The 27,861-nt window shown below is 42.7% G+C and overlaps 1 protein-coding gene across 6 annotated transcripts in view; it reads left to right on the top strand.

Annotated features, from left to right (window-relative positions):
• Positions 1-27,861, top strand: part of LOC128703097 (beta-1,3-galactosyltransferase 5-like) — a 120,506-nt gene that overhangs the window by 37,858 nt on the left and 54,787 nt on the right. For 4 of the 6 annotated variants that reach the window (XM_070088876.1, XM_070088875.1, XM_070088873.1 and 1 more), the window contains exons 2-4: positions 25,953-26,048; positions 26,536-26,776; positions 27,001-27,249. In XM_070088876.1, coding sequence (XP_069944977.1) covers positions 26,540-26,776; positions 27,001-27,249 — 486 coding nt within the window. In that variant the 5' untranslated portion in view covers positions 25,953-26,048; positions 26,536-26,539. The remainder of the gene's footprint in view (positions 1-25,952; positions 26,049-26,535; positions 26,777-27,000; positions 27,250-27,861) is intronic. The other 2 variants (XM_070088874.1, XM_070088872.1) reach the window with 2 other exon arrangements.

Genomic DNA, 27,861 nt, shown 5'->3' with positions numbered 1-27,861 from the left:
CGGCACCTCCACCCACGGTGCTTCACCACCGGCACCTCCACCCACGGTGCTTCACCACCGGCACCTCCACCCACGGTGCTTCAATCACGACCCGTATGGAAGACATGTTGCAGGTGCAAGATTTACGAGGTTCATGGAAGCGTTGGTGTTCCGCTGGTTCTTACGTCCCTAAATAACTCGAGAACTTTTTACATAAAATTTATTAATCATTGTATTAACAAGGAAATGGAACCCACCATTGCGTTGTAATGGAACCCAGTCCGTGATAGAACCTCGGGGTTCTCACCAGAGTTCATTCTTCATCGTCGTCTCCAACAGGAGTCTTGCCAGTATTTCCTCCCCCGCCTCTCCCTCCCCTCTCTCCCCTCCCCCCCTCCCTCCCCTCCCCCCTCTCTCCCCTCCCCCCTCCCTCCCCTCCCCCCTCCCTCCCCTCCCCCGGGACATCTCTCACGGGTCGTCTCCTGAGCTCCGTCGAAGCTGCGCCTAGAGAAATCATTCCAGTGATAAATCTCATCAAAGCTTGAAATGTAAGCTTGAGCGTCTTTCGTCAGGTGTGGTCTGGTTATGACTGTGAAGGTAGGTGTGTGTGTGTGTGTGTGTGTGCGCGCGTGTGCGTGCGCGCTCGTGTGCGTGTCAGTTTGTGTTATAGAAAAGCCAGGTCACGGAGAATGGAAATCTTCAGCTTAAGATCTTTCACATGTCTCCATTCGTCAGGAGCTGTGCAATGTTTCAAGAGCAGGAGGTGGATTCAGGGACTTAACTCACAGTAAGGTAGCATATATATATATATATATATATATATATATATATATATATATATATATATATATATATATATATATATATATATATATATATATATATATATATATATATATACATATATATATATATATATATATATATATATATATATATATTTATATATATATATATATATATATATATATATATATATATATATATATTATATATATATATATATATATATATATATATATATATATATATATATATATATATATATATATATAAGGCAAATAGTGGCAATGCATCGCAGGAAAGGTTCCAAAGATTGGCTAGTAAAGAACACGTGAACACAGAACACAAGAACAAGTAAACTCGGTATCTGGGAATAAACTCGACTCTCCAGGAACGAGTTTTTTTTCTTCTCTGAAATCCAACAAAGTACTGAAAGTTGATAGAAGCAGAAGATACTTGAAGACGATGTAATCAGTCCATCACCCTTAAAGTTTTGAGGTGGTCAGTCCCTCAGTCTGGAGAAGAGCATTGTTCCATGGTATGAAACAATATTGTTTCATACCATGGAACAATGCTCTTCTCCAGACTGAGGGACTGACCACCTCAAAACTTTAAGGGTGATGGACTGATTACATCGTCTTCAAGTATCTTCTGCTTCTATCAACTTTTCTGTACTTGACTGAAGAAGCCTACTGTAAAGTACTGAAAGTTTTATTCAAAATAACTATACACTAGACCAGAGTGATTATTACCCCCCTGGTAGCCCCCAGGGCAGCGTCACCCCCCTGGTAGCTCCCAGGGCAGCGTCACCCCCCTGGTAGCTCCCAGGGCAGCGTCACCCCCCTGGTAGCCCCCAGGGCAGCGTCACCCCCCTGGTAGCCCCCAGGGCAGCGTCACCCCCCTGGTAGCTCCCAGGGCAGCGTCACCCCCCTGGTAGCTCCCAGGGCAGCGTCACCCCCCTGGTAGCTCCCAGGGCAGCGTCACCCCCCTGGTAGCTCCCAGGGCAGCGTCACCCCCCTGGTAGCTCCCAGGGCAGCGTGACCAATATCATGAGCCACTTGTGACTCTACACCGAAACGTCGTAAGAAAAAAAGCCGTTGTAAAACAAGATTTTGCTGGGAGCAAGGTTTCGCTCATCGAGGTACAAGTGTGCTGTTGGTGGGTACTGGTCCCGTGTGGGTACTGGCGCTGTGCGGATAGTAGTGCCGTGCGAGGATCAATGACGGGGGGGGGTGTTAAAGGGGAGGAGGAGTTGGGGGTTCAGGGGGGGGTATGCGGGTCACATCGGGTTTCCACAGAGGTGAACACAATGAAAAGGTCTCGACGCTGGAGCCGCTGGAGCCTTTGTCTCTTGCTGTGTTCCACACTGCCTCCCCCCCCCCTCCCTTCCCCTTCCCACCACCCAGGCTAATTCCGACCTACGTTCGCCCATGCTCTCACCTTCTTTCATATATTCATTATTCTACGCCCACTCACGCTCACCCATGTTTTTTTTTTTAATACCCACGCTTTTCCCCACTCTCAAGCCTTTCCAGGATAATGAAATATTCACTCATTGATGAAGGTGGTCAGGGAAAATCTTGTACCAGTATGTTTAGGATACGACGACTGGAGAGAATGAGAAGTTGTACCAGCAAGTGTGTCCAACACAGGAGAAACAGAATAAGAGATACCCTTGGGGTTAGTGACCACAACACTGCACTTAGTGTGCCTTATGGAACTTCAACCAGTCTTCCCCCGACCTTCTGGAAAGTGCGAGAAAACCAGACTTTAGAAGCTGGAACTTCTAGCGATGAAGTTGTTCTTGATTGCAGTGCAGGAAGAAATGGAAATGGAGAGTGTCAGTGTTTGATTTGGTGGAATGCTTTGCTGAAGTGTCCGGTGCCAGGGAAGAACTTCGTACCTAGAACAAGAACGGAAAACAGAAAAGACAAAAAGCATTCTTGGTTCAATCAAAGACGGAGAGGTAACAAAAAGATAACGATAAGAGCATAGGGAAAAAATAGGGGAAGCAAAAGGACAGATGAGAACAGAGAAGCAACCAGATTAGCCGGAAAGAGATGTACAAATGTGAGGAGACTGGATGATTGAGAAAGACAAACTATGGCTAAATCTGAACCAAAACTACTCCACACCACATCAGAGGAAAAACAATTGTGAAAGACCAGTTTATTCAACTGAAGAAGGAAGAACAACTAGCAGAAAATGACGTGTTTGTGAAATGCTGAACAAGCGATTTAAAGAGAACTCATTAGAAACTTGAAAAGTGTCAGAAAGTTCAGGAGGAAGGGAGGGGGAGGGGAAAGATGAATGGAGAGGAAGGAGAAACACTAAACCACTAGCTACGATATAAGTCAGAGGCCAGAGGTCTGGAATATAGCAAATGTAATACTTATATTTAAGAAAGGAGATGGCCAGGAGGCACTGAAGCACAGGCCAGTTTCACTAACATGTATATAATGCAAGGTAATGGAGAAAATAATCAAAAGGGGAGCGGTAGAACACTGGGAGAGCAGTTGTTTCATAACAAGCACAGCTTCAGAGATGTTGAGTCTAGTCTTGCCAACCTTCTTGAATTCTATGGCAGAGTAACGAAAGTGGGACAGGAGAGATGGTTGGATGGACCGCAATTTCTTTGACTGCAAGAAGGCGTCTTATTTGATATTGTATCCCACAGGACATAGAGGCAAAAACTAGAGCAGCAGGTAGGAATAACTAAGAACATACTTCTCTTGGGAGAAAAAAGCAATGTGATTGTCCGGGTGTATCACAGTGATCAGTATTAGGACCAGTGTGTGTACGAAAGGTATATAATACCGACAAGATGAGAGTAAGACACATGTGCAACATCTGGGTATCTTTATTGTAGACGTTTCGCCATCCAGTGGCTTTATCAATACAAATTCCAGGACATAACTTGAAGACAGTAGAACTATGTACAGAAGATGAGGTAATCAGTCCCTCAACCTAGGAGTAGGTGCGAACAGCACCATAGTCGTGGAGATTCTCCACGACTATGGTGCTGTTCGCACCTACTCCTAGGTTGAGGGACTGATTACCTCATCTTTTGCATATAGTTCTACTGTCTTCTAATTATGTCCTAGAATCTGTATTGATAAAGCCACTGGATGGCGAAACGTCTACAATAAAGATAACGAGATGCTGTACATGTCTTAACTTTCATCATGTCGGTATTATACACCTTTCATGCGTAACAGATGGAAATGAGTCAAATGTGTATCTATTCTCTGATGCAAAATTGAGGAAAATAAAATCGGAGGAATATTTTTTTTTATTCTTCCACGTGAATTACTAGTCAAGGTAAAAGAAAAAAATAATCAGATTAGCTTTTAGTATAGATAGGCAAACTGGCTGTCTTTAGTAAACACGAACTGTATCTGGTTGTTACATGCTCTCAATGGTACTCTGAACTAACAAGACATTAACAGAATAAACATTGTCTAAAATATTTTTCCTGGATTTGCTCGCAAGAGAACACACTATACAGGAGGAACCATGAAAATTAAAGTTTTAAAAATATCAGATAGCGACTAAGTCATTTATACAGAATTTCTAACAGTGTCCAGAATATCTTCAATTTTTTTAAGTTGGGCACAAAATTCATTATTAAATCGAGGGAATTGGACGATTTTTTGTAGAACTCGCTGTAGGTGGTCATGTTTTAAATAAGATTACATTTATATAAGAATAAAATGTCAACACTAAAATAAAATAAATGGACCTTCTGATTTTTTTTAATGTAATGGTTCACTTTTAACTTGTACTTGATACTGTATAATACGAACAGTTAACGTGGCTTACAATTTCAGACATTAATAACATGTTGAATATAAGATTACACTCGTGTTCCTAAACAGGAGACAAATAATTTGGAGACCCAGTGGAAATAAATAACACTGTATGGCAGGGTTGAGTTTACCCTAAATCAGATTTGTATAATTTGCCACCTGTGTACTCACCTAGTTGTACTCACCTAGTTGTACTCACCTAGTTGTACTCACCTAGTTGTACTCACCTAGTTGAGGTTGCAGGGGTCGAGTCCAAGCTCCTGGCCCCGCCGCTTCACTGGTCGCTACTAGGTCACTCTCCCTGAACCATGAGCTTTATCGTACCTCTGCTTAAAGCTATGTATGGATCCTGCCTCCACTACATCGCTTCCCAAACTATTCCACTTACTGACTACTCTGTGGCTGAAGAAATACTTCCTAACATCCCTTTGATTCATCTGTGTCTTTAGCTTCCAACTGTGTCCACGTGTTGCTGTGTCCAGTCTCTGGAACATCCTGTCTTTATCCACCTTGTCAATTCCTCTCAGTATTTTGTAAGTCGTTATCATGTCCCCCCTATCTCTCCTGTCCTCCAGTGTCGTCAGGTTGATTTCCCTTAACCTCTCCTCATAGGACATACCTCTTAACTCTGGGACTAGTCTTGTTGCAAACCTTTGCACTTTCTCTAGTTTCTTTACATGCTTGGCTAGGTGTGGGTTCCAAACTGGTTCCGCATACTCCAATATGGGCCTAACGTACACGGTGTACAGGGTCCTGAACGATTCCTTATTAAGATGTCGGAATGCTGTTCTGAGGTTTGCCAGGCGCCCATATGCTGCAGCAGTTATTTGGTTGATGTGCGCTTCAGGAGATGTGCCTGGTGTTATACTCACCCCAAGATCTTTTTCCTAGAGTGATGTTTGTAGTCTCTGGCCCCCTAGACTGTACTCCGTCTGCGGTCTTCTTTGCCCTTCCCCAATCCTCATGACTTTGCACTTGGTGGGATTGAACTCCAGGAGCCAGTTGCTGGACCAGGTCTGCAGCCTGTCCAGATCCCTTTGTATTTCCGCCTGGTCTTCGATCGAATGAACTCTTCTCATCAACTTCACGTCATCTGCAAACAGGGACACCTCGGAGTTTATTCCTTCCGTCATGTTCACAAATACCAGAAACAGCACTGGTCCTAGGACTGACCCCTGTGGGACCCCGCTGGTCACAGGTGCCCACTCTGACACCTCGCCACGTACCATTACTCGCTGCTGTCTTCCTGACAAGTATTCCCTGATCCATTGCAGTGCCTTCCCTGTTATCCCTGCTTGGTCCTCCAGTTTTTGCACTAATCTCTTGTGTGGTACTGTGTCAAACGCCTTCTTGCAGTCCAAGAAAATGCAATCTACCCACCCCTCTCTCTCTTGTCTTACTGCTGTCACCATGTCATAGAACTCCAGTAGGTTTGTGACACAGGATTTCCCGTCTCTGAAACCATGTTGGCTGCTGGTGATGAGATCATTCCTTTCTAGATGTTCCACCATTCTTCTCCTGACAATCTTTTCCATGACTTTACATACTATACATGTCAGTGACACTGGTCTGTAGTTTAGTGCTTCATGTCTGTCTCCTTTTTTAAAGATTGGGACTACATTTGCTGTCTTCCATGCCTCAGGCAATCTCCCTGGAGAGATGTTATCTGGCCCCATTGCCTTTGAGGTATCTAGCTCACTCAGAAGCCTATTCACTTCTTCCTCGGTTGTGTGTACTGTGTCCAGCACATGGTGGTGTACCCCACCTCTCCGTCTTTCTGGAGCCCCTTCTGTCTCCTCTGTGAACACTTCTTTGAATCTCTTGTTGAGTTCCTCATATACTTCACGGTCATTTCTTGTTGTCTCTCCTCCTTCCTTCCTTAGCCTGATTACCTGGTCCTTGACGGTTGTTTTCTTCCTGATGTGGCTGTATAACAGCTTCGGGTCAGATTTGGCTTTTGCTGCTATGTCGTTTTCATATTGACGTTGGGCCTCCCTTCTTCTCTGTGCATATTCGTTTCTGGCTCTACGACTGCTCTCCTTATTCTCCTGGGTCCTTTGCCTTCTATATTTCTTCCATTCCCTAGCACACTTGGTTTTTGCCTCCTTGCATCTTTGGGTGAACCATGGGCTCATCCTGGCTTTTTCATTATTCCTATTACCCCTGGGTACAAACCTCTCCTCAGCCTCCTGCACATTGTTGCTACATATTCCATCATCTCATTAACTGGCTTCGCTGCCAGTTCTCTGTCCCACTGAACCTCATTCAGGAAGTTCCTCATTCCTGTGTAGTCCCCTTTCCTGTAGTTTGGTTTCATTTGTCCTGGCCTTCCTGCTTCCCCCTCCACTTGTAGCTCTACTGTGTATTCGAAGCTCAAAACCACATGATCGTTGGCCCCAAGGGGTCTTTCATATGTGATGTCCTCAATATCTGCACTACTCAAGGTGAATACTAAGTCCAGTCTTGCTGGTTCATCCTCTCCTCTCTCTCTTGTAGTGTCTCTTACGTGTTGGTACATGAAGTTTTCCAGTACCACCTCCATCATCTTAGCCCTCCATGTATCTTGGCCCCCATGTGGCTCCAAGTTCTCCCATTCGATCTCCTTGTGGTTAAAGTCGCCCATGATCAGGAGCTTTGCCCTGCATGCATGAGCTCTTCTGGCCACTGTAGCCAGTGTGTCACCCATCGCTCTATTGCTCTCGTCATACTCTTGCCTTGGCCTCCTGCTGCTCTGTGGTGGGTTATACATCACTGCAATTATCACCTTGGGACCTCCAGAGTGAAGCGTTCCCGCTATGTAATCACTTTCTTCTCCGCTGTCTCCTCTCTCCAGCTCATCAAAATTCCATCGGTGTTTGATCAGCAATGCCACTCCTCCACCCCCCCTGTTCCTTCTGTCTTTTCTCAGGATCTGGTATCCCACTGGAAAGATGGCATCTGTTATCATACCTGTAAGCTTGGTTTCTGTGATCGCTATGATGTCTGGTGATGCCTCTTTGACTCTTTCGTGCCACTCCTCCCACTTGTTTGTTATTCCATCAGCATTTGTGTACCATACCTTCAGTTTCCTTTCCAACACTGTGGTTTGGGGGGCCTGTGGGGGTGGGAGACCTGGTAGCATACTGTGGGATTCTATGGTTGGGGGTTGGGTGGAAGCTGTGGGTATGGATTGTATTGTGTGTTGGGATGGTGTGATAGGTTGTGGGGTTCTGAGGATAGTTGTGTGTGTGCTTGCCCTTGCTGCTCTGTTCTGCTCTGACTGACCTCTGCTGGTTCCATCCTTGTCTCCTTTCCTAGCTCCTTTCGCTTTTTTGTCCTCTCCCTCAGCTGCTGTCTCTCTGTTTGAGTTCTGTCTCTGTCTAGGAACACCTTCTTGTACTCTTCCGAGCTTTTCAACCGTGGTTTCTCTTGGAGGATCCTGTTCCGCACTGTTTTTATCCTGAGAATCAGTTTGATTGGTCGGTTTCTCCCCTTCAAGTACCCCCCTATTCTCTGAAAATTTACAATCTCATCCATGTCTTCTCCCCCTATTTCCGTGATGATTTTCTCAATCTCCTTTCTTTCTTCCTGCCATCTTTCAGTGTGTGTCCTTTCCTCTCTCTCCTGAAGCCCATGGATAATCACTGATTTTGCCCTTTCCTCCTCCCATTGCCTCTCCCTCTGTGACTCTGGTTCCTGTCTGCATGTGGTCATTTTCTCCCTTGATTTTTCCAGTGGCTCTTGGTAGCATGGTTGTGCCTCAGCATTCGACCTATCTCCATCTCCATCTGCACCGATCTGCTCTTCCCGTCCACTCCCTGGCCCTTCTTTGCAGGCTGATAAGACCTTAGCATAATTCATATCTCCTTCCTTCCTGTTCAGCCTCTCAGCTTCGTATGGTGTGTCTTCTCTGGTCACTACCCCTGAGACTTGCTTCAGCCTGTTTACCTCAAATTCTAGGACCTTTACCCTGGCTACTGCAGTTTCGACTTGTGCCTCCCAATTCTTCGTCTCCTTCTCCAACCTCTTTTCCCATTTCACAGAGAGCTCTTTCTCCATTTTTTCAGAAAGCTCTCCTAATTTTCTCTCCCATTCTTGCTCTATCCTTTTCCACTGCTCCTCCATCCATTCCTCCCTACCAGTACCATTGTCATCTGATCCCTGATTCCTGCGAGTCCCAACCATTTTTTTTTTAGTGAAAGAGAGAAAGAGAAAAAGAAAAAGGGGGAGACAGTGAGAGAGAGGGAGAAAGAGAGAGAAGGGGAGGGTAGAAGGAGGGAAAAAGGGAAAAAAGAGGAGAAAGTGAGAGAGAGGGAAAAGGTAAGAGAGAGGGGGAGTGACAAGGGAAGAGAGAGAGAGAGAGAGAGAGAGAGAGAGAGAGAGAGAGAGAGAGAAAAGAAGAGGAAGAGAGAGAGGAAGAGAGAGAGGGAGAGGGAGAGAGGAAGAGGGAGAGAGGAAGAGAGAGGAGAGGAGAGGGAGAGAGATGGGGGGGAAAGGGTTAGAGGGTCACTTCACAGGAAGGTGTGAAATCCTGTATGTGTGTGTGTGTGTGTGTGTGTGTGTGTGTGTGCTACAGCTATTCAAGTACCTAACAGCAGAGCTGTTCTCACAAGTGTGTGTGCATATGTTTATGTAAACAGTCCTTATTTCCCACGTATGTACTACATATGTATTGCATATGTACCCGATCTCTTGGTTCCCACTGTAGTCTTATGCATTTAAAATTATGTTAAAAAATAAATACACTAGGCTTCGCCTATATGCCGCTACCTCTAAACTCTATTAAATTCCAGTAAATGCTGCTTGTTCTAATTCTGATAGCTCGAGGAGACTGACCCCCAATTCCAGCTAGAGACAGGTACTATTGACCCCATGCAACTCAAACTAGGTGAATATTACTTGCGGCTGGCAGTGGAGTAACGTTGAGGGTCTGTCCTGTCCCAGAAGTTTATGTTTGATGCTTCTCGGTAATTTTTCCACTAACTTCCTGTATGCACTATAGTCTCTAGCTCTTCTAATTTTTTCACTCACTGTATTTACTGACACATCTATACATATCTCTTATCTCCCTGGTCTTGAGTCGCACTTATTCTTCAAAATTCCCCACTGCGTTATTATGGCAACGCTATTTAGGCTTGACACAACCGTTCACCCTTCCAACGGCCCCTACTAAACACTCAGCCACTATTTCCTTTGTTTTCTTTTCTGTGATCACTTATATTTCCTTTTTTCGGGCTCAAGTGATTATATGCACTCTTATGCGTGCACACGCCTATATCCCACACTCTATTCCTTATGGCACAGTCAGAAATTATCACCAAAACACGAGCTCAAATCGCGTGACTCCTCCACGAGTGTGTGTGTGTGTGTGTGTGTGTGTGTGTGTGTGTGTGTGTGTGTGTGTGTGTGTGTGTGTGTGTAATCGTTATCTCCATTAAAACTATTAAGGTGTGAAAGATTAATGTCGCTAGTGACGGAAAGGACTCCAATGGAAATAAGTCACTCTGACTTTTTGGGTTATCCCAGGTTCTCTACACATATGCTGCTATGTATGATAATCTATGCAACTGCAATTGTGTATACCTGAATAAACTTACTTAATCACTACAAACGGGTATCGTGCCAGATAAGTAGAAAATGGGAACTGTAATGCCCATTTTCTTAACGAGATATAGGCCTTTAGCTTAGAACTTGTAATCCGATTAGCTTATAATTCGAAGCTAAATTTATAATACTGTCTGATAAGACATGTGTAGATTCTATTGATATGCACTGATATATGTGGAGGGGCGTGTCTGTGTATATACACTTGTACACGTATTTGGGATTAAAATATCCCTGACTGGTGGTGAACAGGATGTGTGTAAACTTGATAACCCTTAGTGCAGTCAATAGACTTTAAACCCAGTTAAACCAAGCATCATCCAACCTTGTACTTAGGTCACAGACCCCTGAGCTAACAATTGAAATGATTGTGGTTTGTTCCTGGGCTGGGGGTGAGACGTAGGTCTTCTAACCTTGTCTGCAGTAAACTGATACCTACACAGGTAAAAAGTTTATATTTAGGTTCAGTGCACAAGTTTATATTTCTCCAACATGTTAGTAACTTTTGTCGACACCAAGTGTGTCGAAACCAAGTGTGTCGACACTAGTGGCTGACATCCTGGGCAGAGATTCTAATGGAAATGAGCCATACTTCTGAGCTTCTTGGATTATAATAAGATTCAAGAAAACATAAGAGCTGTGGAAATTTATTTGGTCCCTAAAGTTCCACAGGACAGATCCGGCATGGCCATGATGGAATGGCTGAGCTGGATGGCCCTTATACCCCACCCAAACATAAACGCATTCTCTCGAGTTGGCGGGGATTGTTGGTAAGCTTATTTAATTTATAGATTTACTCTTCAGGGAAGGAGTAGGTAGTTTTACTGGTAGTACACTAATATTAGGATTATTGAGGCAACTGTAGATAATAATAATGTAGACCTAAGACCTTAACATAGGTAGTAATAGGCCAATAATGTAGGCAAACACTAGGATAAGTTAGCTAGGGAGAACTGGCAGCCCTAGTTTGAACGAAGAGACGAGGGTCTGGAAGAGAGACCAGCTCGTTCTTCTTAAGACAGACACCAACTGGACAAGATGCGCCATGATCAGCAGATGGCGCCCCCCACGTGTCTTCACATTTGAGACCTGGGGAAATCTGGTAGAGGCACCTCGATGTACCGTAGATGACCTCCATCAGGCCCATACAGTAAGACAAGACCTCCACTTTATCTCGTAGATTTCTGGCCAGTGTCTGGGGAGATTGTGAGTGAGTAGATCTGTGGGCCCGGTGTGCAACAGGCAGTGCATGCCCAGTAAGTACCAGTGTCTCAAGGCAGTCTGGAAGCTAGTGTCCGTGTCTGCATAGTTATACTAGGGGATACATACCCTCTTGGATATAGGAATTTCTGAGGTGCAGGCAGGTCACTAATAACGATTGAATATTGCAGGAATTAAGGCTCCCGGTTGCACGTGGTTTCTGAGAAGTCCAAAGGGGCTAAGGCTAAGCTTAGGGAGGTTGAAGATCAGGATATATGCTGCAACACCAAGTAAGTTAGTCCTTTATACGTGCATGCAGGCGAGTTTCTTGCAACATCAATCATTTGTGAAAATCTGTCCTATAAGCCACTTGTGAGGCTGAGGTACCCACCTCAGAGCTCGGTGTCAACAGAGTTTGCCAGGGTAGGTGACTCACTTGGAGGCAGTCCACACAAATTTTCACAAGAGCCTTTATTTACGAGCTTTTATTTATAGAGGTACATGATGTTTTGATCGCACGTTAAAGGAACGTCGTGTTCGTCTGTACATAAAAGTTCTGTTTTGGTGGGTCATCGTATCACTGCTTGTTGGCTGTTGCCACAATTTTCAGTTTATTTGGTTATCCATTGCTATTAAAATAACGATATGACAAGTCTTGTGGCCATACCATGCGACAATAATATACTTAAGGTACTCCTATTAGTTTCATTTTCTTTAATAATTTTAAGTCAAAGAAAACGCTATCTCTGGAAACCTAAAACATATTTTCTTCTTGCAAACATTTTGGTTTCCTGTATAAATACTGATTCTTCTGAAATTATAGATATCTTGATGAAGTCTGTGTTGAATCTGGCTTCTAATTTTCATGGTGTTTAACTTTGCCGAGTTCCAGCTCATGGTCCTCATAGATTTGTTGGAGTTGTATACAATTAATAATTGATGAATGTTGATAGGTAAGACACAGGCAATATTTAGGCAACTTTATTCCGAAACTTTTCTCCTACACAGTAGGCTTCTTTAGTAGAGTACAGAAAGTAGGCAGGAGCAGTAGAGAGACGATATAATCAGTCCATCACCCTTGAAGTCGTCGTAGATTCGAGGTTGTCAACCTGGAGAAGTTCTGTTCCAAAGTCTGGAAGTAACTGAAGATCAAGCGACAGTGTTGAGACTTAAATACTGTCGGAAGGAGAGGTACAGAGTAGTAGTAGTGAGAATGTAGCCACTGAGAGGTCACGTCTCTCTCAGATCAAACAACTCTCACTTGAGAAAGTTGTCCAAGGTGTTTTCTCTTCTGTACCAAGTTGCCATTGTGTTGCAGTGTCTGACAGAGTGAATAAAGTTGCCTAAATGTTGCCTATGTGTCTTACCTACCAACCTGTCGGTATTGTATACTATTTTCATATTCGATTGATGAATGTGTTAAGCTCAAGCTCATGTACCCGTTTGGGACTGAAAATGGTATACAATACCGCCAAGCAGCTGCGTAATACAAATGTCCAACAGTTAGGTATCTTTGTTTTGATTAGGTCTCTTTATGGTATTTGACTAAAGTAACCTATGTAGGCTTCATCAGTCAAATACAAAGAATATATATGGAGACAGCAGGAGTAGCGGCGATGAGGAGATTTGATCAGTCCATTAACCGTGATGTAGATTTTTTGAGGTGGTCAGTCCCTCAGCCTGGAGAAGAGATCTACCTCGCCACTACTGTTGCCTCCATGTTTATTCTCTATTTTATTAGACTGAATAATAATTTCTAAAAGTACATGACAACGTATACAGACATAGCTGACATCGTGACATGTCATATAGAAAGCCCCTTGTTATGCAGAGCATTTCGGGCAAGTTAGGTTAATTTTGTCCCAGGATGCGACCCACACTAGTTGACTAGCACTCAGATACCCACTTGCTGTTAGATGCACAGGGACAGCAGGTGTCTTAAGGAAACGTGCACACAATGTTTCACCTGCTGTTTAGGCGAAACGTTTCAGCAATAAGGATAACTAACTGTTACATATCTTACTAATCTCTCTGGACTTCTTAATTCTGTTGATCTGAAGCTTAAGTTGCAGTCGTGTTAAGATTTCATGAGATCTGTTGCGGGAAGCTTCCCTTTGATCCCCCAGCAACTGAAAAATCGATTGCTATTATAACTGGCATCACGTCTATCACATTTGAAACACACATTGTCAACTAGGTCTGTATACTTTGTATCATGTACCTGCAAAAATTATTTTAATCACCACACCACCATCGACACTGCTACTGTATTTTAGTAAGCAGCGTAGATTCTCTCTAAGCTGGAATACTGCTGTACATTAAAGCTCCATTCAAGGCAGGTGAAATCGCAGATCGAGAAAATGTACAGAAAACCTTTACTGCACGAATTAGTTCCGTCTAACACCTTAAATACTGGGAACGCCTGGAGTCGCTTGACCTGTACTCACCGGAGCGCAGGCGAGAGATGCATCATAAGCTACACTTGGAAAATCCTAGAGGGGATGGTCCCAAATCTGCACACAAATTACTCCCTACGAAAGCAAAAGACTGGGCAGATGGTGTAACATACTCCAATGAAAAGCTGGGGCGCCATTGGTACACTAAGAGAAAACAGTGTGTCCGGGACCCAAGACTGTTCAACAGCCTCACACCAACAGACCCCTGGTTGTCTTCAGGTGGAAGCTGGACGGATACCTAAATGTCACTACTCAGTCAGCCGGGCTGTGGTTTGTGCTGCCAGCAGTAACAGCCTGGTTGATCAGGCCCTGATCCACCGGGAGGCCTGGTCAAGAACTGGGCTGCGGGGGCGTTGACCCCCGGAACACACTCCAGGTAGGTACAAACATTTAAGAGAGAGAGAGAGAGAGACAGGATAAAGGTGTTTACCCAGCACTCAAGTGTATAGTAAAGTCCCACAATAATGTCTTAGATCAAAGTATTATGTTAAGAGGTGTGAGAAGGTGCCATGACGGCAGGAACATGAAGTATTATACTGCACAGCATTGTTCATAATGCTGTGCTGCACAGCATTGTTCATAATGTTGCTGCACAACATTGTTCATAATGTTGCTGCACAGCATTGTTCATAATGTCGTGCTGCACAGCATTGTTCATAATGTTATGCTGCACAGCATTGTTCATAATGTTATGCTGCACAGCATTGTTCATAATGTGCTGCACAGCATTGTTCATAATGTGCTGCACAGCATTGTTCATGTGCTGCACAGCATTGTTCATAGTGCTGCTTCACAGCATTGTTCATAATGTGCTGCACAACATTGTTCATAATGTTGCTGCACAGCATTGTTCATAATGCTGCACAGCATTGTTCATAATGTTGCTGCACAGCAGTGTTCATAATGTTGCTGCACAGCATTGTTCATAATGTTGCTGCACAGCATTGTACATAATGTTGCTGCACAGCATTGTTCATAATGTTGCTGCACAGCATTGTTCATAATGTTGCTGCACAGCATTGTTCATAATGCTGCACAGCATTGTTCATAATGTGCTGCACAGCATTGTTCATGTGCTGCACAGCATTGTTCATAATGTGCTGCACAGCATTGTTCATAATGTGCTGCACAGCATTGTTCATGTGCTGCACAGCATTGTTCATAGTGCTGCTTCACAGCATTGTTCATAATGTGCTGCACAACATTGTTCATAATGTTGCTGCACAGCATTGTTCATAATGCTGCACAGCATTGTTCATAATGTTGCTGCACAGCAGTGTTCATAATGTTGCTGCACAGCATTGTTCATAATGTTGCTGCACAGCATTGTACATAATGTTGCTGCACAGCATTGTTCATAATGTTGCTGCACAGCATTGTTCATAATGTTGCTGCACAGCATTGTTCATAATGCTGCACAGCATTGTTCATAATGTGCTGCACAGCATTGTTCATGTGCTGCACAGCATTGTTCATAATGTTGCTGCACAGCATTGTTCATAATGTTGCTGCACAGCATTGTACATAATGTTGCTGCACAGCATTGTTCATAATGTTGCTGCACAGCATTGTTCATAATGTTGCTGCACAGCATTGTTCATAATGTTGCTGCACAGCATTGTTCATAATGTTGCTGCACAGCATTGTTCATGTGCTGCACAGCATTGTTCATAATGTTGCTGCACAGCATTGTTCATAATGTTGCTGCACAGCATTGTTCATAATGTTGCTGAACAGCATTGTTCATAATGTTGCTGCACAGCAGTGTTCATAATGTTGCTGCACAGCATTGTACATAATGTTGCTGCACAGCATTGTTCATAATATTGCTGCACAGCATTGTTCATAATGTTGCTGCACAGCATTGTTCATAATGTTTCTGCACAACATTGTTCATAATGTTTCTGCACAACATTGTTCATAATGTTTCTGCACAACATTGTTCATAATGTTTCTGCACAACATTGTTCATAATGTTTCTGCACAACATTGTTCATAATGTTTCTGCACAACATTGTTCATAATGTTATGCTGCACAACATTGTTCATAATGTTTCTGCACAGCATTGTTCATAATGTTGCTGCACAGCATTGTTCATAATGTTTCTGCACAACATTGTTCATAATGTTGCTGCACAACATTGTTCATAATGTTGCTGCACAACATTGTTCATAATGTTGCTGCACAGCATTGTTCATAATGTTGCTGCACAGCATTGTTCATAATGTTGCTGCACAGCATTGTTCATAATGTTGCTGCACAACATTGTTCATAATGTTGCTGCTGCACAGCCTTGTACATGACATGAAGATCCCCCCCACCACACACACGATTCCAGGAGTTATGAATCGACCCCTGCAACCACAGTTAGGTGAGTACGTACACACACACACACACACACACACACACACACACACACACACACACACACACACACACACACACACACACACACACACACACACACACACACACACAACGTACACGCACACACGTACACGTACACGTACACGCGCGCGCGCCCGCGCTCACCTTGCTACCGTGAACTCTAACTACTACAGCAGGTTCCTGCATTTAAAATGCATAGCTGTGTTTTCGGGGGTGACTGCCACTGGGGTCCTGGTGTGGATCAGACTTCCTGGTTGCTGACCTGATCAGTCAGATTATTTGTGGCAGCATCGTAAGCCTCACAACCCGGCTGCTCTATTAAGAATTGCGAATAGTATATGATATGGGTAATACCTTTACAAGAGCTGCTGTACGGACGAAAGTCTCGTGTTTCCAGTTTCTGTTTCTCTTATCAACTGATTGTCTAAAATAGATGAACTCAATTTCCCTCTTTGAAGACAAAGTCGCTATGAAGGTGATGGAAGGTTGTTGATACAGTTGACCTGAAGTTTGTTCGTCTGACCACCTCTCATTAATAGCATTGTAAACCATACCCCCGGCCGGGATTGAACCCGCGGTCATAGAGTCTCAAAACTCCAGCCCGTCGCGTTAGCCACTAGACCAGCTAGTGTCGCAGTAAAATGGCTGCGTCGGAGTTAAAATTTGAAGTCGACTCTGAGTACAATAAAGGCAAAGAAATTCGCAAAATGAAATTATCCATTTTTTTTTGAGAGAGAGTGAGAGTGTGAATGAATGAATGAATGTATCAGGTGTGTGAGAGAAGTGTGAATCAATCACCCTGACTTGATAATTTAGTGAATAAGTTACTCACACTTCACACAGTCAAGGTATCAGTTACCTTGACTGTGTGAAGCGAGTGTGTCAGTTACCTTGACTGTATCGATTATCCCGTTTTAACTCCACAAACATTAACACTAATATTGCCGCATTGCCTACAACCCCCCCCCCCCCCCCCACAACCACTCTCCCTCCCTCCACCATCAACCCGGCAACCACCACCCTCCACCACAGTCACCACCAACCTCCACCACAGTCACCACCACCCTCCACCACAGTCACCACCAACTTGGCTCCCACACAACCTCCACCGCCAGGCTCCCCTACACAACCAACACTGCTACCGCTCATGCTACTAAACACAACCATCCGTAATATCCGCATTCGTCAGTCACTTGGTAACGCCCTCACTGAGCCGACCCTCAGTGGCGCTCTAGTGGAAGTCAGTGGAAGTATTAGTTCGTACACTCCGTATCTTAGCACTCAAACTGTGATACGTCTTGTCTTGTTTAATATGTGTGAGATTATATATCTATATATATTAGATTAAGTCGTAATAAACGACTTTCAGTGAATAAAGAGAAAAATGAGAGGAAGGCTCAAACCGTGGTCCTCAGTGACAGATCCACTGCTCTAGCGCATGCATATATATATATATATATATTTATTTTTTTTTATTATCACACTGGCCGATTCCCACCAAGGCAGGGTGGCCCACCAAGGCAGGGTGGCCCACCAAGGCAGGGTGGCCCGAAAAAGAAAAACTTTCACCATCATTCACTCCATCACTGTCTTGCCAGAAGGGTGCTTTACACTACAGTTTTTAAACTGCAACATTAACACCCCTCCTTCAGAGTGCAGGCACTGTACTTCCCATCTCCAGGACTCAAGTCCGGCCTGCCGGTTTCCCTGAATCCCTTCATAAATGTTACTTTGCTCACACTATATATATATATATATATATATATATATATATATATATATATATATATATATAATATGTGTGGGTGTGCATTCCTGGAGAGGGTTTCGGGGGGTCAACGTCCCCGCGGCCCGATCTGTGACCAGGCCTCATGGTGGATCAGGGTCTGATCAACCAGGCTGTTACTGCTGGGTGCACGCAAACTGACATACGAACCCCAGCCCGGCTGGTCAGGTACTGACTTTAGGTGCCTGTCCAGCGCCTTCTTGAAGATAGCCAGGGATTTATTGGCAGTTCCACTTATGTATGCTGGGAGGCAGTTGAATAGTCTTGGGCCCCTGACACTTATTGTGTTGCCTCTTAACGTACTCGTGACACCCCTGATTTTCATTGGGGGTGTGTTACACCGCCTGCCGAATCGTTTGCTCTCGTAGGGAGTGATTTTCGTGTGCAAATTGGGTACTAATCCCTCTGGGATTTTCCAAGTGTATATTATCATGTTTCTTTCTTGCGTTCCAGGGAATACAAGTCGAGGAAATTCAACTGTTCCCAATAATTTAGATGATTTGCCGCACTTATGTGTGCCGTGAAGGTTCTCTGTACATTCTCCCTGTCAGCAATTTCGCCTGCCTTGACTGGTGCTGTTAGTGTACAGCAATATTCCAGCCTAGAGAGAAGCGATTTGAAGAAAATCATCATTGTTTTGGCATCCCTAGTTTTCATGGTTCTCATTATCCATCCTATTATTTTTCTGAAGGGGACAAGAAAATACAGATCACTCAGACCATGGAAAGCAAACCAGGGTAGCCACAGCCACTCCAGCGACGGACGTTATTTTAGTGCCAGGAAGGAAACAAAGCTGGCAAGAAATGACAGAAATCGTACACCAAATCACTTCTGGAGCGGAGGCACAGTCAATGGCCCCCACTTCAAAACACTGGATATTAGTTGTATTCTTTACTGGACTGAAGAGCGACACATTTCAGGGTGAAAAATTGTACAGAAAGCAGAGATGCATTCTCGTGCTGTCATGTGGGCGCGACATTTTCTGGGATGTCAAACTTACACGTCCCACCTGTTTTTCCGTATATTACATACCTGCAGATACCCCAGGCATAGAATTTGCATAGGCTTGATTTCTGTTTGCCACGATTTTTCGTGGCTGCGTTCCCTACTGGTACATTTTTTTGACTCCTCCACTATCTACAGCACCTGTACTAACAATGGTGCCTCCCAGTTTTTACTGGTAGTATATCAACACTATTCATCGGAGCATCATACTCTTGTTAGCCATCTCAAGTGGGATTGTTATCATGTAACTCTGGAGTTAGTTCGTGTGTGTGTACTCACCTATTTGTACTCGCCTATTTGTGGTTGCAGGGGTCGAGTCACAGCTCCTGGCCCCGCCTCTTCGCTGATTGCTACTAGGTCCTCTCTCTCCCTGCCCCATGAGCTCTATCATACCTCGCCTTAAAACTATGTATGGTTCCTGCCTCCACCACATCACTTTCTAGGCTATTCCATGGCCTGACTACTCTATGACTGAAGAAATACTTCCTAACATCCCTTTGATTCATCTGAGTCTTCAACTTCCAATTGTGACCTCTTGTGTCTGTGTCCCATCTCTGGAACATCCCGTCTTTGTCCACCTCGTCTATTCCGCGCAGTATTTTATATGTCGTTATCATGTCTCCCCTGACCCTCCTGGCCTCCAGTGTCGTCAGGCCGATTTCCCTCAACCTTTCTTCATAGGACAATCCCCGTAGCTCTGGGACTAGTCTTGTTGCAAACCTTTGCACTTTCTCTAATTTCTTGACGTGCTTGACTAGGTGTGGATTCCAAACTAGTGTGTGTGTGTGTGTGTGTACTCACCTATTTGTACTCACCTATTTGTGGTTGCAGGGGTCGAGTCCTAGCTCCTGGCCCCGCCTCTTCACCGGTTGCTACTAGACCCTCTCTCTCCCCGCTCCATGAGCTTTATCAAACCTCGTCTTAAAACTGTGTATGGTTCCTGCCTCCACTACGTCATTTTCTAGGCTATTCCACTGCCTTACAACTCTGTGTGTGTGTGTGTGTGAGTGTGAGAGAGAAAACCAAGCGTTTTCGTGATGTCGCACTATCGACGAATGGTGACAAAAACTCAATGGAAGATTTATATAAAGGTGAAATATAACATCATCTGTGACCTGACATAAACCCTCACTGAACGTCGTAGTGTTGTGAACAGTGTCAAGTTACTTGTGAAAAAAAAAAAACGACAGTATGAATAATTTATTCAACCTTGAACTTGTATTTGTATTGCAATCAATAATACTTGTTTATAAAGTCTCTTTCGATTATTTTTTTCGCTCAACTATGGACTTGCTTGTTGAAATTTTCTCGGCCTTCTCAAGATCAGTAGGATGGTTAAAATCTCACATGACTAAACACAGTTCTAATGTTGTAGTTATATTTTAATTATTGGGCTCTTTTCAACTTGGCCATAATCTTTTTTTTTTTTTTACAAAGGCGTCTCGTTGGGAGTTAAGCCACACTTGTAGAACAATACACATCGGACCGAAACGTTGTCATAAGCTTCTCTCTCCTATGTGGACAGCGTCCAACGTAGGTTTGAATCTTTCTGGCTGGGACATTTCTTTGTATTTTCGCTTGTTTCTGCGAGAAGCAATGAGAATAGTGTGTCTCGTATCATGAAACACGTCCAGAGTTCCTGGGTACATGATGTGTAGGATTGTATGGTCCAGTGGTTAGTCTCTCGTCAACGTGGACTGGCCTCCCACCAGGGGGGCCAAAGTAGCACAAGATCGATCCCCTACCATGCCGCAGTTTGTTGATGATTAAAGACCACTTGTTTCGTGATGGCATATATATATATATATATATATATATATATATAAGAAAGGAGGAACACTGCAGGAGGCCTGTTGGCCCATACTAGGCAGGTCCTTTACAATTCATCCCACTAACAAAACATTTGCCCAACCCAATTTTCAATGCCACTCAAGAAATAAGCTCTGATGTGAAAGTCCCACTCAAATCCAACCCCTCCCACTCATGTACTTATCCAACCTAAATTTGAAACTACCCAAAGTCCCAGCCTCAATAACCCAACTAGGTAGACTGTTCCACTCATCAACTACCCTATTTCCAAACCAATACTTTCCTATGTCCTTTCTAAATCTAAACTTATCTAATTTAAATCCATTACTGCGGGTTCTCTCTTGGAGAGACATCCTCAAGACCTTATTAATATCCCTTTTATTAATACCTATCTTCCACTTATACACTTCGATCAGGTCTCCCCTCATTCTTCGTCTAACAAGTGAATGTAATTTAAGAGTCTTCAATCTTTCTTCATAAGGAAGATTTCTAATGCTATGTATTAATTTAGTCATCCTACGCTGAATGTTTTCTAACGAATTTATGTCCATTCTGTAATATGGAGACCAGAACTGAGCTGCATAATCTAGGTGAGGCCTTATAATGATGTATAAAGCTGCAGTATGACCTCTGGACTTCTGTTGCTTTCACTTCTTGATATAAATCCCAGTAATCTATTTGCCTTATTACGTACGCTTAGGCATTGCTGTCTTGGTTTAAGGTTGCTGCTCACCATAACCCCCAAGTCCTTTTCGCAATCTGTATGGCTAAGTTCTACATCATTTAACTTATAAGTACTAGGGTTATGGGCACTCCCAAGTAAAAATTGAGTAAAAAAATATATATATTAAAAAAATTAAGTAAGCTGTATCAAGGAAGAAAAAAAGATCCTAGCATTCCGCGTTATTCTGGCAGGTAATTCTCTCAAACAACAGCAACATGAACTATTTATCTACATTGAACTGCATCTGCCACTTTTCTGACCAAGAATAGAGTTTGTTTAAATCCTCCTGAAGTTCCATAACATCTACGTTTGAATCAATTATCTTACCTATCTTTGTGTCATCGGCGAATTTGCTCATATCACTAGTAATTCCCTCATCAAGATCATTGATATATATTATAAACAACAACGGGCCCAAGACTGATCCCTGTGGAACGCCACTCGGATTTAACCCCATTTATGGACACTGCTTCCTGTCAGTGAGCCATGACTCGATCCACGAGAGCACTTTTACCCCAATGCCATGAGCTGCCACTTTCTTTAACAGTCTATGATGCGGAACTCTATCAAAAGCCTTACTAAAATCTAAGTAAATAATATCAAATTTTTTATCGTGGTCAACAGCCTCAAAAGCTTTACTGAAGAAAGTTAATAAATTAGTTAGACAAGACCGGCCTCTTGTGAATCCATGCTGAGTATCATTAATCAAGCTATGCTTATCGAGATGGCTTCTTATAATCTGAGCTATAATTGACTCTAGTAATCTGCCTACAATTGAGGTCAGGCTTATTGGGCGGTAATTTGACGGTAACGACTTGTCCCCTGTTTTAAAAATAGGAATTACATTAGCCATCTTCCACATATCAGATACTACACCTGTTTGAAGAGATAAATTAAAAATATTAGTTAATGGTTCACAGAGTTCCATTTTGCATTCCTTAAGAACCCTTGAAAAAACCTCATCAGGACCCGGTGACTTATTTTACTTCAGTCTGTCTATCTGCTTCACAACCATTTCACTAGTGACTGTGATGTTACATAATTTATCTTCTTCTAGCCCACTATAAAAATTAATTACTGGAATATTGTTAGTGTCTTCCTGTGTAAAAACTGAGAGAAAATAATTATTAAAAATCGAGCACATTTCATTCTCTTTGTCAGTAAGGTGCCCATAGTTATTTTTAAGGGGACCTATCTTATCTCTAACTTTTGTTCTATAGACCTGGAAAAAACTTTTTGGGTTAGTTTTAGAATCCCTAGCAACTTTAATTTCATAGTCCCTTTTAGCTTTTCTTATCCCCTTTTTAATGTCCCTCTTAATGTCAATATACTGATTCATAAGATGACCCTCACCTCTTTTGATACGCCTATAAATTCCTTTCTTATGCCCTAGTAGATATTTGAGCCTTTTATTAATTCACTTTGGGTCATTTCTATTTGATCTAATTTCTTTATATGGGATAAACATTCTTTGAGCAGCATGTATAGTGTTCAGAAAACTGTCATATTGATAGCTCTCTTCGTTACCCCAGTCAACAGATGATAAGTGTTCTCTAAGCCCATCGTAATCTGCTAAGCGAAAATCTGGGACTGTTACTGAGTTATCGCTACTATATATATATATATATATATATATATATATATATATATATATATATATATATATATATATATATAACTTCATTAATTATAAAGGTCAAGTTCAACCAGTCTATTAAAATGGATAAATCAACCTTATAAGTTCGGACTTTGAACTATCTTCACCAATTATACCAACCACAAGGTAACCTACAATGGTTACTAAAACTTATTCAGTTAACTGAACCAATAATTCACCAGAGTTTGGAGAACTCGAAAGTGACAGACTTAAGCAGGGTAATCAACTAAGAAATCGACCACCGGAGAGAGAACTTGACATGTCTATGAGAGGTCAGCGGGTAACTGAGGTAGTATGTTCCCTTGGTAATTGGATCTGTGCTGCGGTTCCCTGAATTGAGTCTGAATACCTTCCATCCCCCCCTCCACACACACAAGCGCTGTATAATCCTACGGGTTTAGCGTTCCTCCATGATTATAATAATTAGGCCCAGACTGACTTAAGGCCACTCCAAGCCTTACAATACCTCGTGACACATGAACATCATTGTTGGTGCGAGGGACGACCAGACACTAACAACCTAACGACAGTTAGGTTGTAGTGAAGCGTCTGTCACTCAGAATAAACATCCTACCTATCCACATAGCTAACAATATAAGAGCAGATAATACTATAAAGCACAATAACATTATTTTAGCTATTAATAATGCCATCGGTAATATAGTATTAAGTGGATAGGAAAATGTATGCATACAATATTAATTATTAACCTTGAGTCCAAGCAGAGGACGCTACAATGTACACGTATATATATATCATAATTTTTTACGTTCCAGTTTATTATGGTGTTTTGTGCTACTATATACTTTGTATGTGTACATACTATATAGGGAGAAAGGAAGGGGATATTTAAGGTTGAGGGAGCGGGGGTGAGGGGAAGGGGAGATATAAAGTTGAGGGAACGGGGGTGAGGGGAAGGGGAGATATAAAGTTGAGGGAACGGGGGTGAGGGGAAGGGGAGATATAAAGTTGAGGGAACGGGGGTGAGGGGAAGGGGAGATATAAAGTTGAGGGAGCGGGGGTGAGGGGAAGGGGAGATTTAAGGTTGAGGGAGCGGGGGGGGGGTGAGGAGGGAACATATTAGTCTGGTCGAGGTTGTAAGTAAAATATTTATCTTGTCCGACATTAATAACAGACGAGTCGAGCATAATGTGTGATGGTTACTTTCACTAGTCTTCATCCTCAAGCTTCCCTTCCCTCTCATCAATCACTACATATGTGTGCTTTGTGTGTGCACTCGTCAATTTGTGATTACAGGGGTCGATTCACAACTCCTGGGCCCGCCTCTTCGCTTTTCGCTACTAGGTCCACACACTCCCTGCTCCACGAGCTTTATCGTGTGTTATGTTGTGCTGGAAAGAAGAAATTTTAGAAGTCTGTTTAACAAGAGTACAATTCGATCATTGTCTTGGGAGAGTAGATCATGTTGCTGTTGTCTGAGAGAATTACCTGCCAGAATAACGCGGAATGCTAGGATCTTTTTTTCTTCCTTGATACAGCTTACTTAATTGTTTTAATATATATATTTTTTTACTCAATTTTTACTTTTTTTTTCGTGGTTCTTATAAAAAATATTCTTCAATTGCAATGTAGAATTTATATGATTGGAAACCAAATTATTTCCTTATATTTAAAATTCTAATACGTATTTGAGTCAAGAATGATTTTTTTTTTTTTTTTTTTTTTTTTTGCGCCTTTTCACGTTCATCAAAATTTTTACTGATTTTTTTTCTCTTTGGGAGTAAGACCGATGTATGGTAATCTATAAAAGTTCTAACATGGGCTCTATACACCATTTTAACAGTTCTTACGTAAGTATCATTATTAAAGTAATACCTTGTGGCAGCTCTCAGAGCTCAGACACACTACAGAGGTTGTTTTCCAGGTCCAATTGTTAGTGTACCCGGGATACTGTATGAAGATACCTTCGGGTTTAGCACTTCCCCTTTGATTAGGATCGAATAAGTTCCACAGGGCAGATATGTCGTATGAAGGCCCTATATTCCACGGAAAGGCCGTCTGAGTTCTGCTGGCCCTTACATCCACCCCAAAACACACACACCCGGGTTCGCGAAGGTGGTTGGAAAGTACATTTTAATTGATAGATTTACCCTTCAAGGAAGAGGTAGGAAGTTTATACTGTTAGTAATCTGATATTAGGACTATTGAGGCAACTGTAGATAGTGATGTAGACCTAGGACCTTAACGTAGGTAGTAATAGGCCGGTAATATAGGCAAACACTAGTTTATATTAGCTAGGGAGAGCTGGCAGCCCAAGTTTGAATGCTGGGGCACGGGGTTTTGAGACCGCAGTGCCTCCTAAGATCAGATACCATCTGAATAACAAGTGCCGTGAACAGCAGGGCGGCGCCCCCACGTGTCTTCACATACTAGACCTGGGGAAATCTGGTGGAGGCACCTCGAAGTACTGTAGATGACCTCCGTCAGGCCCATACAGTAAGACAAGACGTCCCTTTCTTTCTCAGTATTCTGGCCAGTTTCTGGGGAAAATTGCGGTGAGTTGAACTGTGGGTCTTTGTGCAAGCGGACGGCCAATGATCGGTACGTGCCGGTGTCTCCTCGTGGTTAAAACTTAGAAGCTAGTGTCACTTCCTGCATAGTTGTACTATGCAGGAAATGACACTAGGGGTGTCACACCCCCAGTGACACTGGGGGTGTGTATCCCATAGTTGTACTATGGGATACACACCCCCTTGGAGACAGGAATTTCTGAGGTGCAGGCAGGTCACTAATACCGACTGAATATTGCAGAAATTAAGGCTCCCGGTTGCACGTGGTTCTGAGGGGAAGTCCAGAGAGGCTAAAGCTTAGGGAGGTTGCAGACCGGGATACATTCTCCAACACCAAGTAAGTTAATCCTTTATACGTACATGCAGGCGAGATTTCTCGCAACATCAGTCATTTATGAAAATCTGTCCTATAAACCACTTGTGCGGCTGAGGTACCGACCTCAGAGCTCGGTGTCAACAGAGCTTGCTAGGGTAGGCAACTCACATAGAGGCAGTCCAGACAAATTTCCACAATAATAATAATGTATCAAGATAATCACAATAAATCATAACAGGTATGTTGACCTTTAGTGTAGGTAATAATTTTTTACTGTACCAGTTTAAACACCTGAAGTTTTCTCTACAATAATTAAGCGAGGCTTTTATAGGCTTTCTTTGCATAAATCGAAGTGGTTGGCATGTCGCGATAGTTTTTGTACATACAAGAATATCGCCAGCCTGACGAGGTGTAACCTCTTGATACATATTTTACTAAGGCGTTGAATAGTGTATTGAGGGTTAACACTGAATGTCATGTGTTAACTAACAGCATAACTATCTTACAGGTGGATGGCTTTTCACCAGTGGCTGGGAGCTAGAACATTCTGGCTGCTCACACTGGTGGTATTAATCTTCTTCTGGATATCCTACGCTCGTCTCTTCACGTTCACAGAAGCTGGCTTGAACATCAGTGTGACCTCACCTCGTGATGGCCACTTCTCGAGATCACATGTTTATGTATCAAACAAGACTTATAGAAGTCAGGATTTTCGTCAGCTCATTGCATCTTGGGATCGTCATTACAAAGTCAGTGTCCAACCTAATGGAATGGAAATTATTTTTTTGAACCTCCAGTGTCTCAATGAGAATTGTGTGTATATATATATATATATATATATATATATATATATATATATATATATATATATATATATATATATATATATATATATACATACATATTCAAAGTGTGTTCTATAACGTGGTACATATCATTCCTGATGCGACAGGAAGATGTGACGTCATATTAGATATTGCAGGCTGAGGCTCGGATAAAGGGGGAGGTGTTGAACCATTATCCAGACCAAGTAAGGTTCTCGTTCGAGGTGAAGGAGACTTGCGAGGAGCCACCGCTGGTTCTGGCCATGGTGGTGACGTCTGTCGAGAACTGGCGTCAACGTCACTTCGTGCGTCACTCGTGGGGTCATCCAGCACTCGCCCAGCGCACCGGCATTAGACCCTTGTTTGTGGTGGGCGAAGTAGGTGATCCAAAACTTCAGGTGAGTTCTCATGACCACCTGTCAATTTCTTTTAAAGAACAGAAAATATTTGAAGATTAGTTTTGGTTTTTGTCTCTTACTGTTTTCATCAATCTGGAGCTCTCCTTCTTTAATTAGGTTTGTGGAAAATACTTTATATATTTTCCAGAAATTCAGTATTTATATATAAATAGATGGCCATACTGTATTTAATAATATTTATGTCATAGAAAACGGAAAGCCTGCATCTGCGCAGACGAGACTCGCCATCTTGGTTTTGAATTGAACAGAACGTTAGAGTGAATGGGAAGAATTTTTCGTGCTCTAGAGGTTAAAATTAGGCTGACACCTCTCAGATAGGAGGCGAAATTGTTGGATGTGCATTCCTGCATAATTTGAGTATCAGGCGACTGGACAACACTGCTCCAGGAACCTCAGATAAGTCTGTTTATGTTTAATTCTGGCCAGTAATTTCATAAATTTAGACAGTGAGGTTTTCTGGGTACAATACACATTAATCTCCAGTCAAATTGGTGAGTGATATTAAGATATATTTTCCTTCTGTTATGTAATTGTGTATTTATATATAATCATTTTTTAATTTAATATACAGTCCACAAATTTATATATTTA

Source organism: Cherax quadricarinatus, chromosome 26 (genome assembly GCF_038502225.1).
Source record: "Cherax quadricarinatus isolate ZL_2023a chromosome 26, ASM3850222v1, whole genome shotgun sequence".
NCBI lineage: Eukaryota > Metazoa > Arthropoda > Malacostraca > Decapoda > Parastacidae > Cherax > Cherax quadricarinatus.
This window is presented reverse-complemented; position numbering and strand designations above follow the sequence as displayed.